The sequence below is a fragment of the Glycine max genome, chromosome 4 (genome assembly GCF_000004515.6).
Source record: "Glycine max cultivar Williams 82 chromosome 4, Glycine_max_v4.0, whole genome shotgun sequence".
Taxonomy (NCBI): Eukaryota; Viridiplantae; Streptophyta; class Magnoliopsida; order Fabales; family Fabaceae; genus Glycine; species Glycine max.
In genome coordinates, this window is record NC_016091.4 from 1,607,241 (window position 1) to 1,623,735 (window position 16,495).

The 16,495-nt window shown below is 29.8% G+C and overlaps 2 protein-coding genes across 3 annotated transcripts; one reads left to right on the plus strand and one right to left on the minus strand.

Moving 5' to 3' along the window:
• Positions 1 to 1,627: 1,627 nt before the first annotated feature.
• On the minus strand, positions 1,628 to 10,749 carry LOC100799551 (tetracycline resistance protein, class H). Of its 2 annotated transcripts, none has more exons than XM_003523213.5 (14): positions 10,433 to 10,748; positions 7,944 to 8,055; positions 7,252 to 7,364; positions 5,900 to 6,022; positions 5,586 to 5,791; positions 5,417 to 5,492; positions 4,870 to 4,956; positions 4,669 to 4,749; positions 4,558 to 4,590; positions 4,303 to 4,356; positions 4,129 to 4,170; positions 2,809 to 2,887; positions 2,653 to 2,723; positions 1,628 to 2,090 (listed from the first exon to the last, which is right to left on the minus strand). In XM_003523213.5, the coding sequence occupies exons 1-14, from the start codon at positions 10,595 to 10,597 to the stop codon at positions 2,034 to 2,036; spliced, it is 1,299 nt and encodes a 432-aa protein (XP_003523261.1). In that variant the 5' UTR covers positions 10,598 to 10,748; the 3' UTR covers positions 1,628 to 2,033. The 2 variants fall into 2 exon arrangements, 1 of the variants encoding a protein (XP_003523261.1); XR_005891062.1 differs by having other exon boundaries at positions 2,020 to 2,090; positions 4,856 to 4,956; positions 10,433 to 10,749.
• A 3,730-nt stretch (positions 10,750 to 14,479) lies between these two features.
• On the plus strand, positions 14,480 to 15,932 carry SMT2-1 (sterol 24-C methyltransferase 2-1). Its single transcript, NM_001254202.2, has one exon. It carries the CDS (start codon positions 14,580 to 14,582, stop codon positions 15,663 to 15,665), a length of 1,086 nt encoding a protein of 361 aa, NP_001241131.1. The 5' UTR covers positions 14,480 to 14,579; the 3' UTR covers positions 15,666 to 15,932.
• The last annotated feature ends 563 nt before the right edge of the window (positions 15,933 to 16,495 follow it).

Here is a 16,495-nt window from a genome sequence, read left to right on the forward strand (position 1 = left end):
TATATATATATATATATATATATATATATATATATATATATATATATATATATAGTTTCCATAAATATTTTTTCATTGAGTTAGTGTCTTTGAAAAAGATTGATAGAGATAAGGATAGACATGAAAAAATGAGTATATTATAAACATTAAAATAAAATAACAAAGACAAAAAAAATTTAAATATATTTTTAATCATTTCAATTAAATGTTGTTTTATTTTTTGTCCTTTAAATTATGTTTGTTTGTTTTTAGTGCATAAATTACTTTAGATGACATCCTACATAATAAAAAAATATTGTTTAAAATGTTATAAAAACAAAAAATAAAACAAATATAAATTAAAAAAATACAATTACAATATTATATATATATATATATATATATATATATATATCGAATTTAGATTCATGCAAATGATCAATGGAAACGTAATGTAGATTATTTGCATTCTGTGAAATTTTATTTTGAAAAACAAAATAAAATAAATGAATAATTAAGTTTTTTTTTTGCCCAAATACCCTATTAACTCTTTGTAAAAATTAGTTATGACAAATAACCTTAGGCATAAGAGGTGTTAAAGATTTCACATCGACTAATAATATAACCAAAATATAGTATATAAGTAAGAATAATTCTCACCTTACTAAATAATTTTGTAAGATTCCATTAGACTCAAATCTAAATTGTAAGATTGCATTAGAGTTTATTTAGTTCAACTAGTGGATCACCTACATTTGTCATGCTGCATGAGGGTAGTCATGAGCATGTGGGCAACTCTGGATGTAAGGAAGAATGTTGGAAAATCATGTTAATTGTGGTAAGTAGCCTTAGGCATAAGTGATGTGTTGGACATCCTATGAGAGATTATAAATGAATTTTGTGAGAAAAATAAATGATTAAAAATATATTAGGGTGAACATAATCTAATTTGGCTCATTTGTTTGGTATCATTTGAAATTGTTTTGGATAAATTTGAGTTTTAAAATAGATCCGATGTATATCTTCGATTATTTCAATCTAATTTGTAGTATATTATGGGTCATTTCAACCCGATTTAGTATCTTTTATATATATATATATATATATATATATATATATATATATATATATATATTTTAATAATTAACATTATGTTTACATTAATAATATTATTTATTTTAAAATATACCTTAGTTTAAGTTTATACTTTTTTTTATTCTCCAGTTTAACTTTACATAATGCTAATAATGAAAATTATGTGAAAACATTAAGTTGACTCGATTTTTGTCACATATATTCCATGTCTATAACGGGTTGATTTTAGATTAAAATAAATGATATGGTCAATCAAAATGTTGCTACTCCCCTTAGTTTTCAATATGATTGTCATGCTATTATTTAGTTGTGATATTCGATCATAAAAACCAAAAATATAAATAGAGGAAAAATAATAAGAACTAAGATTAATGATTTTTTGTTTTAGGAACTAAAAGTAAAATTTAAATAAATATTTGAGATGAAAATCATATTTAACTTTTATTGAAGCACAATGCCGAAAAGGAAGCATTTGGAAACACAATGTTGCACTTACGCATTTTATCACAATTTCCAAATTGCAACAACATAAAAAAATAATGATAATTATAAAACTATAAAATTTACCTTTGTTTCATTTGATTTAAAGTTTTAAACCCCGTAATTGATATACAAGTAAACATGGTACAATGAAAAAAACTATAGAAGTTATTCCTGCAGATATTATTCCTCTTGTGGAAGCTGATGCCTTTGGACCTTGTTCCCTAGGCTTTAGCTTTCTTTTCTTTGCTTTTTAGTTTTTTTACTCGTAAAAAAAACCCGTAATTGATATACAAGTAAACTTGGTACAATAGTAAAAAAAAAAAACTATAGAAGTTTGTCAAATGTCTACTAGGAATGAACTTATACAATATATTGTTTCCTAATCAAAAGCACGTTAAAGGTAGAGCTTGTACATATGAGGATCGGCTAAAGCACAATAAAAGCACCGTTGAAGGCTCTAACTAATTTATATTCGCCTAATTCAAAATGGGAGGAGCCACTCTAAGCATCAAACTTTGAACAAAAGATATCATCTGTAAAACAAAATTCAACCATACAAACGGTCATATAAATATAAATATAAAAGGTCAATGAAAATAAAGTAAAATTTGGCTGAAATATACTTCAAATATAATAATATATAGAACAGTTTCTTTTTAGACAAAACAAATTAAAAAAAATGCTAACTAGATTCTATTAATAAAAATCTACGAGATAACCTCGCATAGATGAGTTAAATCAAGAATTGTACTATCACATGTAATGTATAACTATAAAACTTTGAGGTTTATAATTCAATTTACGTATTAATATTGATATCTAAGGTCCAGTGTTGGACGTGGTTTGAAGATTACAAAATTAAACACCAAATGAATATTATGTATTATCTTTCATGTGTTTTTGTATTATGTGAATGAATCATCCTTGTTTAACTTTGTACCATACTGGGCTAATTATTATCCACATATGTAATTAAATTTTGGAGTTGATAAGTAATAGTAGAGATTCATCAAGACAAGAGAAAACTAAAGAAATATTGACTTCGATATTAGGGGGGAGGGGAATAGAACATTTTCGTCCAAGTTAAGTTCTTACCGAAGCAAATCCAATGCACATTATACTGAATCCAGGAAAATCAAAAGGTGCCTTTTCAGAAAGGAATAGAGCTGGCAATTGAGAAGACGCATTTGTTAATAAATTTTAATGATAATCTAAATATAAATCTAATAGAACATAATGGCATACTCTTACCTGTTAATGGAGAGAAAACCAAGGGAGAAACAATATGTGCAATTGAACATATGCCTGAAATGCAACCTTGAGCCTTTCCCTAAAAAAAGATAAATGACGAGAAAAATTAAACAAATTTGAAGTTATCTACCAAGAGTATAAAAGAAAACTAAACAAATTAAGCGTTGCATTTTGCCTTCATTATAAATTGAATAAATTATACTCTTGTTTATCTCTTCAAATATGATTCACAAGTAAACTCCAAAAAGATAAACGAAATCATATGCATTTTTTAATTAAAGCAACAATCATGCATTTTATTTTTTAATACGACAATAATTAATAAAGGTAGCAAAATTACACATTATTCTACCAGATGCCTTCACATCACACAATACAACACTGACTCATAGAAACCAACTTATTTAAACATGATATTTTTTTATCATTATTTTTGCAATTTAAAGTTAGGCTTTACTTATTACATAGACCAAAATTCATTTTTTTTACTGGACCAAAATTCAAATTTTTAGAAGTCATCTACAATTAAATACAATTCCACTAACAAAGATAAAAAAAAATAATCTCAACAAGTTGGAATCATCCTGGAAGAACAAATTATTCTTTAAGAACCTATTTGCCAAATTTAATTATAATATGCCAATATGTCTCTCATATATTTTTATAGCCAATTAGATATATAAGTTATAGCTTACACAAGTAACAAATAAGTGATATCTTTGGATATAAATAACTGGTAACTTCTTTTGATGTGCTATTACCTTATATCAGCATTTACTTTTATTAATTATACATCTTTTAGTTTATTAATCACATTTATAGACGTCATTAAAACAAACAATTGACATATATTTTACAGTTTGTAAAAATTTCCATATTTATGTCAGTTTTTTTTTTCATATCGCGGCAATATTATTGCATTTCTAGAATATATTTATTTGCACTACAGAATAACAAAAATAAATATTAAACAAATATGCCTTTGATAACTATAGTGACTTTTTTTTATCTTAGAGTTTGTAGCATCACTAAATTATTGCATATTGCTTCAAATTTATATATTTAACACCCATTAGAAAATTAATAAACATGAAAAATATAATAAAATATTTATCTTGTTCAAATTAAAATAATATTGCTTTTAAATAAACATTGTTAAGTGTAACATTTTTGTCCTTTTATCCTAATCAAAATATTTTGTATATAAAATTTAGTTTCCTCATAATTTTTTTGAAGTTTTTAGTGAGAAGAAAACAATGAAATGGTGAAATAATCTTGTACATTGTATGAAAAATATTATTTGTATAATTAACGTTATACCTGCTCATGGGGACCAGCTTCTTTAGATACAATACTTCGTATCTGCAAAATGTAAAAATAAATTATTCAATATTGTGTTTTGAAAAAAAAAAACTTAATTTGAAGGGTGAAAATGAAAAGCAATCACCCGTTTAAAGAATTATATAGAAAGACAAAATAAGGAAGTAAACTCACACAAGGGTGTGAGAAAACATATAAAATTGAGAACATGGCGGAAGCATAAGGAACCTGTCAACATTCACACACCAAAAATTATACAACATAAAAAAAAGGGAACCATAGACAACGAAAGGATATGAGAAGATTATACAAGTGTGAAAAGTCTACCACTCTAGCTCAAGCTTTAACCTTATAATAATATTATATATTGAAAATAATTAATAGAAACAAACTTGTAATTATAAATAAAGTAGCAAATTAAAGGCATACCAAGGAGGACCATGCCATGCTGTAAAGGAACATCTGCATCCCATCAATTTAATAATTTAGAATTTCATAAAAGAGATATAGTTTTATGATTTTATGAAAACACGTGCTTACATGTACACAATGGAAGAATAGGCCAACTGAGAGTAGTCTTGTCTCGCCCAAAATAGGAGCCAAAATAGGCATAAGAAGAAGCTATGACAATCATTGTTTAATATTTAGATTCATGATATATAAACTCAAAAGAAATTGAAGATATATAAAAGGATAAAAGGACAATCAATTTAAATTAAAATATTACTTTGTAATTAATACCTGTGACACAGTCCCTGCAATCCCAGAAATGACCATCAAGTCAGCAAACTGATTCTTATCAAAGTGAAATTGAGCCTTTAAAAAATACTGCACCCACAAAAAATGTGTTACCAAAGACTTGTCAAAGAGAATAACATAATAAGTCTCAAAGGGACATAGATTATCCATGTTACAAAGATTAAAAAATGTAAGAAATTAAACATCAATAACGACTAATTAAAGATATTGAAAGCTTATAATAGAGTATGACTTCAAATAGCCAAGAGAAATATAATGATAAAAGATATATAAATACAATGTTCTTGGATACTTGATGTTTTGGTTTGAACCTAAGAACCAAATTCAACCAATACACAATATGAGTAAGCATCAATGTATGCTCAAGTAATGATGTAAGAAACTGCACAAGCCTTTACCAACATTGAAACTTAAAAATAAAAAATAAAACAATATATAGTATACGTGATATGTAAACTATAAAAATTGGGACTTGAACAGGATACAAAAAAAATATATGAAGAGATTTAAAAAAAAAAAAAAGGCATACCAACAATGATCCATGAAGGCCAACATCTGCAAGGCTATTGAAGAAAGCAACAATTGCTGCTTGATTAATGGTCAAGCTGAAAATTTGAGTATACATCATAGATGTAAAATTATGAAACAAAATAAAAAATAATTGTCTGATTAGAGAATAAGAAAGAAAATTGAAGCACCTGCTATTGAGGAAAGAAGTTAGGTCCTTTATGGAGCGCAATGCTTTCAAAAGATGCTTCTTACTTTCCAAGTTTCCATTGACCTTAGATATTATGGGATTTCCTTGTGATATGATTGGGGTATAAAGGTGCTTGTCATCAATGACTGAATCTCGAAGGAAAAATTGCATGTATAGTGCTCCAATCACCGCGATAAGTGTAGAAACCTTATTCAAGGAAAGATGTGTAAGCATTGCAATTTAGGGAAAGAAGATTGAGATTTGGATGCATTGCAATTAGATAGAGGAAAAGGGAGTAAGCATAAATCAAAATACTTGAAAAGTTAGGGCTGATGATAAAAATCGAGCAGATAAGGTGGCACACACAAATGCGGCAGACCCAATTCCTGAAAGAATTCCAAATACAGTGCTTCGTCCACTTTCTGGAACGTTATCTGCCTGGAATCAAAAACACATTTCAGAGCAAATAAACAAACTCTATATAGTTAATAGAATTTTAAATTAATTACTTATTTCATAATATTACAGTATTTAATATTAGTAAAATTTTATGCAGAAACCCATTGAATACAAAATGAGACTTGTTAAATAATGAAAAAAAAACTTTATTTTTAATGAGTCTTGCCTGAATTTTATCAATTAAAAAGTTCTATTTAAACATATATACTCATGAAGTTATGAAAAAATATTAACAAGATGCTTTTAATGTAAAATTTTATGGTTTGAATTATGCTTTGATCGTCTTGACCTGCTCCAACATCTTATATTTTTAAAAAGTTTAATTTTTTTGAACAAATATATTTTAATAATACTTTTTAGTAGATATTTTTTTATAATATAATATGATACTCATTTATTTTGTAATATGTATTGTAAATATACCTTAATTCAAGTATTTTACTTTTTATTCTATGATTTAACTATACACAATATTTTGACAATAAATAGGATTGGCCCGACATAATCCTTAATTTACTGAGTCTTAATTAGGTTAGGTTCAGATTCAAGCAAATGACTTTAACAAAATTTTGAGTCCAATAATAATAAAGATAAACCCATCTTTTATCATATTTGAGTTGGACCCTACTCGCATTTCAAATGAATTAGAACATCAAATCCGAGTTTCGCATAATGAAAGAAAAACAACCATTAGATAAACCAATTTCACAACCGATCATGCATTCTGAGAAAGAAAATGAAAAATGACCAAAAACTTGACGACAATTATCATTTAGACAAATGTAATAGAGTTGGATATGTTTTTGTATTCCTACCAAGTGGGTAAATATTTAACTTTAGTCCTAAAATAAATTACTTTCTTTTACTCTCTTGTCAATTGAAATGTATCATATATGATTTTTATTTGTATAAATGGGAAATCAAAATAAGACAATTTTTTATGAATGACAATAAACACATTTAATAAATTTTCATAAATGAGAGAAAAATATTTATTTTTTAGGCATTAAAAATAAATATTACTTTATTTAACGAACGATAAATATATTTAACCACCCATTTTTTTTGGTACCTTATATTTAACCCAATTTAATATAGTTACATATATAAACTAGTATAACTACACTTACTTTTAGCAGTAAAAAAAAAAAAAAAAACTGCACTTATTCTTACGTTATTTTCATCTGAGGGTGATAGTGAAGACTTACCACGTAAGCTAGGGCGAGGCAAGGAACGCTTCCTTCGCAAACCATTGAAATGAGTATCTTAAACACATAGTAGACGTAGAAGAATTTTTTCGTCCTGCTGTAAGCTAATATGCCTGTGATACAGCCAGCGGTCCATTATTAAAGATAAAATTGACAATTTAATGGCACCAGTTCATCATGTCATGTGTTTTTTAAATCTAGACAATTGGTATTTTCTGTAGAAGTCAATTTATTTTTAATTAAAAAAATTCACAACACAGTAAAATTACTTTAAGACTACATTTAAAAGGAATCAAGTATATATCACTTGAATTACTTATCTGTTGATTGTCATGAGTTTATGCAGAACAATTTGATTTTAATTAATCGACAATTATTTTTTTATCATTTGTATAATATGTAAAAAAATCTTGTATTATTATTATTATTATTATGATTATTATTATTTAATTTTGTAATATTAAATTTCAAAATAACTATAACTTTTATATGTTGAAGTTATAAATTTAACTCTTTCTATAATGTATTAACACATAATAACTAAATAATAATATAATAATAAAAAAAACTCCTTGCTAACAATAGATTGAATTTTAACAATTACATGCTGTATTTAAAAGAGGTATATTTTTTTTTTTGAAAAAAAAGGGTGAATCAATCAAACAAATGGAAGAAATTGAACGCAAACGTACCTACGGGAATGATTGTGAGGATCATAGGGAGTGTGAGGATGGCCTTCCTCCCATACTTATCCGAAAGATTTCCCAATAGTGGCATCATCACAAGCGTGCCCAGCCCTATCATCTGCATAAATGACACGTTTTTTTACCCACACAGACATGGATACAAATTACTGCACATTGTCATTGCAATTAACTCCAAAAAAATTTGTCGTCATTGATATTATTAATAGGTTATGAGAACTAAAAGGGGGTAATTTGTAATGAAAAGAGTGAGAGATAAACTTAGAGCATTTGCCCAGCCGTTATTTCTAACAAAAATCTAGAGAGCTTACGAATTGCATTAGATTCATATATAATACGCTGGATAAAATGTGATTGTGAGTCATAATGGTGAATTATCGTAGATTTTTTTTCCGAAGGCGATGAATCATCGTAGATGTCAAAATTGTTTTTTCTTGTAATTTCTTTATTTGTAAGAATAAAAAATATGAATAATTTTTTTTATAATAATTTACGCATCTAAACTTAAATCTCTATGATTGTTTTTTCTGGTGATTAATAATAGATATTATATTATTACATTTTATTTTTATTTTCAAGTGTGGACCAGACTGAGTGATGGAGGGTAGCAATTTTTTAATATATATTTAATGTACATCTAAATTTAGATGATAAATTTTATAATAATTAAATATATGTAAATTTATTAGATAAATTCACATGGCATTATAAGGATTATTATCAATCCGCAGTGAGTTGATATGGATTATGGACCATAAATTTGCCATAAATAATTTTGGAAAAATAAAAAAAGTGTTTAATACGCAAACAATTTGGGTGGAGCGCAAAGCAATTGCCGTCACCTTTTCCATTTGGCCCAATAAAAATCAGTTGGAGACTCGTCCGAAGTTAAAACTTAAAACGGGCCATAGAAGGTGACAAATAGTCCCAAGATGGACATAAAAGTGTTGTTGATCAAAATAAAAATAAAAAAACTCATTAGTCCACATACGACGAGATAATAGAAAAGGTAAGCAAAACCACGACAACTCGAGGAAAAAGCGTCCAGCGTCCTGCGTCCCAATGTAAACTTGCAACAAGTTAAGGAAAATGGGAGCCTATAAAGACTCGCGAAATCACAGGGAAATTTCTTTCTCTGAGTGGGATCAGGCTTATCGAAACAGACGATAGGGACGCTATCTTGATGGGGTTTTCAATTTTGTGGTTGTTTGTCTATAAAACAATCATCATTTATTGGTAATCAACCGAGGGGTCATTAAGTGATCACTGATCAACAAATTCAATTTGTGTTTAATTAGAAAATTATCCTAAACAATCTAAATAACAACTTTTAAAATCTTATCTGATCCAAATAAATCAGATGTTTAATGGAATTTAATTATTTTTTTAATGTAAATTTAATTAATGTATTTTTTTTTTGTAAGAAAGGCTGGTAAATAGTGACGGGCTTAAATAATTCTGTATAAATTGTTAAATCTTAGCTTTATTACAAAAATTAATATTATTTATGTATCAAAGTTTTACAACAAGTTGTACATAAAGGAGAGATAAAAAACTGTGTAATTAGATAGGTGATGCAACGAAATACATATTGAGCTTTTCATCCACATTTTTTTAATATTGAATCAAATAAATAAAAAATTGTTCTTGTTAATTTAATAACCAAATAACCTTACTTTTTCTTAGGTCAATATACATAAAATAAATGTGAAATAAACATCACAAACTCGCTATATGCCTACTTTATCAAAATTTAAGAGGATATGAACTCATGAAAGACAAATTATAAACAAAAAATTATAATATTCATAAAAGACTACATCTCATCCTGTTTTATTATCCAATATTAAATAAAATTAATTTATTTAAATCTCATTTGTCATGTAACTCATGAGGGATGAATGCCTGGATGTGCACCGTGCGCAGGTAACACAATACCCACAGATTCTTAATTTCGCCAAAAGAATAAAATTTACATATACATAGAAAGATGCCTATGAAAATAAAATGTATACCATTTACTATTTTTTTTGTTAAATACTGAGGTAAATGAGTTTCATTTAGTTCCATAGCAGTTCTTACTTGTACCGTACGTATGTTTTGTGTTGCTTATTACTGAAAAGCTGTTATTGAGCAAGAGTAGTTTAGATTCTCCTAAAAAAGGTAGTTATATATCAAAAGGTTAATTAAAGTATCTAATTAAGAACAACTGACTTAACTCAATTTCCAGTCGCTCTAATACTTACACAAACACACACTATATCACTTTAAGGAATGAAAACATCAAATAAAAGAAAAAGCACTTGTATACTTTAATTTAACTATATCGCTAGTTGAAGTGCGAACTCTAACAAACACCGAACATAGACACACATATATAATCACTGATTAAGGACGAAAACATCAGATAGAAATAACAGAATGAGTGAAGAAGGTCATGTTTTTTACTTGGAATATATTGGTTGAGTTAAACTCACCGCTTGTTGAAAACCAGTGATGTAGATGGCAAGTGAGCATTCATCTTGTCCGGGACAAAGAGCAGCCATTGTGACATCGGTGATGGCTGGTACCACCATGAACATGGAGAAGTTATGAAGAAACACTGTCATGAAGAGATGACTCAACCCATACAATTTGTCCATGGTATTCTCCCTAGCTATGGCTCTCTCAGTTTCTCTTTGAAATGACAAAAGAACTAACCAGCTAGCTAGAATTCTTGGTAATCTTAAGTAACAGTCTTACAGGGAAAGCTACCTCTCTACTTAGCCACAGTGCCACAAATTAAGGTTCACTTAGAAGCACCCTATATATATATATATATGAGTAGGACCTCAAAGCTAATCACACGACAAGAGCAAGCGTAGCGTACTTTTTGCGATTGCTTTACGTGGTAGCGCACAATTGTGCATGTGATCAATCAAACAGTCGCAGTAAGTAAAAAAGGATGGAAATACTTCACTACTGCTTTTGCTCTTGTGGAGCAATATGGTGAGCTTTCAACTAAACCAAATAAATGACGGTGAAATAAAGATTTTTTAGTCACGTATGTGAAGAGCTATTGATTATTGATATTTTTTTTCCAAGTATTTCGTTAATCATCTAACTATTGAACGGGATGCGTGGCGTCAAAGATAATACAAATAACCAGGATCAACTTACGCCTTGAAGCGTGCAAGTTTATGTTTACCTTTTTTTCTACACGCAAATAAAGCATCGTCCAGGTGGGCCAAAATCATCTCGTGATCACTGATTAAATTCACGGTTGATTTAATTTATGATTAAGTATCTTAATTGTATCTAACTAGACATAAAGCTCGTCTAAGTTATGCGATTAAACTTTCAATTCGTGAAGTTTTTTTTTTTCCAGAGACGTTAAGTTTTTATTAAGAGTCGATGGCTATAAAAAATTTTAAAAAAAATTACAATAACCTCTATATATATGTGTGTGAGAGAGACTCAATCACTTAATTGTGTGTGATGAAAATATTTTTTTTTAAAATATTATAGGATCTACTTTGTACTATTTTTTACTTATTTTTACTATCCTCTTAATATCTATTCTTATTTCTTTTTATTTCTCTTTTGACTAAATACTTTTAATTTTTTTTTATTTTTTTTTTATTTTTAATATATATTTTTTCTTTTCATCTATCTTATTTATCTCTTTTATACCAAATAGACAGGGTCGATGATCTTGTATGAAGGTGCAGTGACATAAGGCTCAAAGTTAAAAGGGTTCAATTTTTTTAAAAATTACATGGTTGTATAATATTTTTCTATTTTATTTTTGCAAATAGACTAAAATTATTGTTTTATTTCATGCCTCTTTTATTGTTCAAATTAAAATGTAACATGATTAAAAAATATTATCTTATTGGTTAGTATTTTCTTAGTTTAATGTTTCACACATAATGGATCTATGATAATAGACCTAAAATATTTGATTTTGTTTAACAACATAAGAAATACAAACAAAAACTCAATAAATTATAAAAGAAATAAAATAAAATGATAATATATCAGGGAAAAAATATGTAAGTTTTAATATCAAACAATATTTTATTGATGATAGACTACAAGAACATTTTATTGGAGAGATAAAATATAAAAAACAAATTAAATTATAATATTTTAAAATATATAAATAAAATAAAATTATAAAAAAATGTGTTAACCGGGTTTATCCAAATCCAATAAAATCCAACCGTGGTGATGGGGATGTCTTTCATAGATAGCAGGAAAGAAAATAAACATTCCAAAATTCTAAAAAATTGAAAGCTTTTACAAACTCTTTCTCAGTCCTCTGATGTGTCTATTAGATTATTATGAGAAGATCGACTATATATATGCATGCTCGGGGCTTGTGATGAAATCACTTACAAAAGAAAAAACAAACTTAAACAGAAAAAATTAGGACATGGTCGAAGGAGAAGGAAGAATAAATTAAGGAAGGGTTAGAGGAAGAGGAAGACATAACAAAAAAAGATGAATCGCGAAACTGTTTGAAGAGAAAGACATGCTCGTTTATATAAAGAAAGAGGAAAGCAATCTGCAGTTTGGGACTGTTGCATTGCCTGTATTAAAATTTATTGTGGGGAATATCAATAGTCTTCTTGAAAGAATAAAGGAAAGGTTTAATTTTGGAAATTAATATTTCAATTAAGATTTTCATTAATTGCCAAACATATCTATAAATTTTATTTTTTTATACAATAAGAAATGATATGCAAATTAACTAAAAAGGAGACAAAAAATGTGAGAAATTTAAAATGTCAAAAATGCCTAAACATATCTACTTTATATATATACTAGTTTTTTTTTACCCGGACTATGCACTAAATAAACAAAAAATTTGAGTATTTTTATTTAAATTTTATTTTTTATTTAACTATAAAATGAACATAGACACCCTTTAAATAATATGAAAATGTTTATTTGTTTTTTTAGCTATAATTAAATGTCTAAATTTATATATCTGAAAGTAAAATCTCCTCGAGTAATAAATAAAAAGATTTGTATGTGTGTAAAGATACTTATGTCTTTATTTTATATGTATAATAATAACATTGATTGTTTTTTTAACCTTTTAAATAAACTATCTTCGCTAAATTAGGGTATTAGATTTGCAATGCAAAGCACTCCTTGCAATTTGTAAAGCCTAATCTATTTTTTTTATTTTAAAAATCTTTTATGTAAAGCTTCATCTAATAAAACTTTATAAGCTAATAAAATAATTTATAAATTAATAAAAATGACTAGACAAATACAACTCACGTGAAGAGAATATATATATATCGAGTTTTTTGTATTGTGAAGTTGTTATAAAAATCTAAAGTGACTCAAAGGATGGTTGATTCTTTCAACATTGTAATGGTATCGGATTGTCTAATTATAGCAAGAACTAATATGTTTTAGCAAAGTTAATTTTTTTTTCGTGGACTAGTTCTTCATGAATCAAAATCTCTTCAGGATACGTTTTTTTAAAAGCTCCTATTTCCTATGCTTGGGGCGGAACTGATATTAAAATTGAGAACTAAAATTCACCAAATTTTATAATTTTTGATAAATTTTGATGTGCTAATAAAATGTTTTGCTAGCATTTCTTTTTAGTCAATTAAAAAGACAAGTTAGTATGTTATTTAACAGAATTGAATGGAACTAACGAAAATAATCATTTTTTTTTATCAGAAAGAAATAATCAATTTATTAAAAGATGAAGAATTAAAGAGGACCCCCCACCCCCGAAAAAAGTCAAAGACCAAACTGAAAAATGAAATAAAACAATAGTTCAAATTATTAATTTTGCCTTGAAATTAATTTAAGTTGTAACAGATGCTAAATAAATGCCTAAAAGATATACAATATTAACAAATATTTAATATTATTTTCAAATAACAAACAAATTGTTTGTTGATTCTAGTGAACTTGGGCTCAAAAAGACTTATTAAAAATGACTCGTTAGATTTTTGGGTAAAAATTAATCATTTAACATGTAAATATTTTGTATTAATATTAAGATTAAAAAAATATTTTAAAATTTTCAGTAAACTTTAATAAATAGTAACTCATTATCAAATGACCTTACAACATACATTAAATCATTTTGATATTATTTTGTGATGGCTTTTGTTGTCTTGTGTGTTTATTTGCAGTGTTTAATAGAAACAACTGAAGCAGGATTCACGCGCGAAGCACGTGATCTGGAAGCAGGAGCCATCGATCCACATTCCGCAACACATAACATAGAAACCAATGCCAACTACCAACAGTTTACACAAGTGGAACACTTGTGCGTGTCTAATAAAGTAGTTTTTAAATTTGTTTTTTGAGTATAAAATAAATAAGATTAAGTGAAAAATATTTATTTTATATATTCTCACGATTTAGACAAAAATTAATTATTATTTTCAATGAAAATAATTTTATGCTAATAATATGATAAAAAAAATCAAATAAAACAAGGAGTCGGGACCAATGGTTTTTCCACTTAATTATTAATAACAACAACTTAACCCAGCCCACACACTCACTAGCCCAGTCCCCAAAGTAAGTAAATCCACAATCACAAACAAAACACTCTATTACTTTTTCTTTCCTCACTTCCCTTGTTCTCACAAAGTCACAATGGACCCCCTCTCTCTCTTCTGCACCGGAGCCCTCCTCGCCGGCGGCCTCTACTGGTTCGTGTGCGTTCTGGGCCCCGCCGAGCAGAAGGGCAAACGCGCCACCGATCTTTCCGGCGGCTCCATCTCCGCCGAGAAAGTCCAAGACAACTACAAACAGTACTGGTCCTTCTTCCGCCGCCCAAAGGAGATCGAGACCGCCGACAAAGTCCCCGACTTCGTCGACACCTTCTACAATCTAGTCACAGACATCTACGAGTGGGGGTGGGGCCAGTCCTTCCACTTCTCCCCCTCCATCCCCGGCAAGTCCCACCGCGACGCCACGCGCCTCCACGAGGAGATGGCCGTCGATCTCATCGAGGCCAAGCCCGGCAACAGAATCCTGGATGTGGGCTGTGGCGTGGGCGGTCCCATGCGGGCCATCGCGGCCCACTCGCGGGCCAACGTAGTCGGCATCACCATCAACGAGTACCAGGTCAACCGCGCAAGGATGCACAACAAGAAGGCAGGGTTGGAGTCCCTCTGCGAGGTCGTGTGCGGGAATTTTCTCAAGATGCCCTTCCCCGACAACAGCTTCGACGGCGCGTACTCCATCGAGGCCACGTGTCACGCGCCGAAGCTGGAGGAAGTGTACGCCGAAATCTTCCGTGTTCTGAAACCGGGGGCGCTCTATGTTTCCTACGAGTGGGTGACGACGGATAAGTACCGAGGCGATGACCCTGAACACGTGGAGGTCATTCAGGGGATTGAGAGGGGGGACGCGTTGCCTGGCCTTAGAAACTACACCGACATAGCCGAGACGGCGCGTAAGGTAGGGTTTGCTGTTGTGAAGGAGCGGGATCTGGCTAAGCCGCCGGCTCAGCCATGGTGGAGCCGATTGAAGATGGGTAGGATCGCCTACTGGCGGAACCATATTGTGGTCACTGTTCTCGCCGCTTTGGGAATCGCGCCCAAGGGGACCGTCGATGTTCATGAGATGCTCTTCAAGACCGCTGACTATTTGACCAGAGGGGGTGACTCTGGCATTTTCTCGCCGATGCACATGATCCTCTGCAGAAAGCCCCATGACAAGGACGACCATAACTGAGCGTTTCATTGGGAAATTCCAAAACTATAACAACCACCACCTTGTTTCTTTCCGGTACTCTCTTTTTTTTTTTTCATAATTATTATTATCTTGGGTTTAACTTATTGTTATTAGTTATTATTATTACTATGAACTTGGTGTAATTTGGATTTTGATCTTTTCAATTTTATTTTTAATTTTGCTATGTTGATCATTTAGTGGAGGATGTGTATTTTTTTTTGTTTCAATGGGATATTATTTAGAAATAGAGTGAGGGCTTTGATGTGTCATGCGCGTATTAAAACGGAGGAAGAAAGTATAACCGCGTAGTACTAGTATTAAGTAGCTCCTTCATTTTCGGCGAATTAATTGATTCACGAATCTCACGGATCGAATATCTGAAATGCTCTGATTCACATGACGGTGGTTCGAGGATATTTTAATGAATGCATTTATTTATTTAATTAGAAGAATGGGTGGTGTTTGTTTGTCGTGGGAAGTGGAGGGAGATTGGCTATATTAGCGTGTGATTAGGTGGAGACCACTGGCACTAACGATAAGTTAAGCCTGGTTGTAGCGTAACGTGGTTATGTTCGAGCTTTCAGTGTCTGAATCTGGCATTGATGCGTGCTGCTGAGTTGCTTTTTTGGTTTTACTCTTTGTCACGTAGCGCGTGGATTTTTACTTGCGAAGCCCCAACGGCCACACGTACTGCGATATCTGGCCCGCACTTGCTTTAGATCTGGCAAATCAGTTTTACTCATTCGTATAGTATCTTGCTCCCGTGACGCCACCCAAGCCTAACCCACGGATTTTTATTATTGCTCTGCTCTCCATCACTAATGCAATTT

Coding starts and splice junctions, on each gene's coding strand:
- LOC100799551 (XM_003523213.5), bottom strand. CDS start 10,597: ATGGACAAATTGTATGGGTTGAGTCATCTCTTCATGACAGTGTTTCTT. Junction 8,056..10,432: donor TCACTGGTTTTCAACAAGCG/GTGAGTTTAACT, acceptor TCATTTATGCAG/ATGATAGGGCTGGGCACGCT. Junction 2,091..2,652: donor TGTGCATTGGATTTGCTTCG/GTAAGAACTTAA, acceptor TTTGTTTTACAG/ATGATATCTTTTGTTCAAAG.
- SMT2-1 (NM_001254202.2), top strand. CDS start 14,580: ATGGACCCCCTCTCTCTCTTCTGCACCGGAGCCCTCCTCGCCGGCGGC.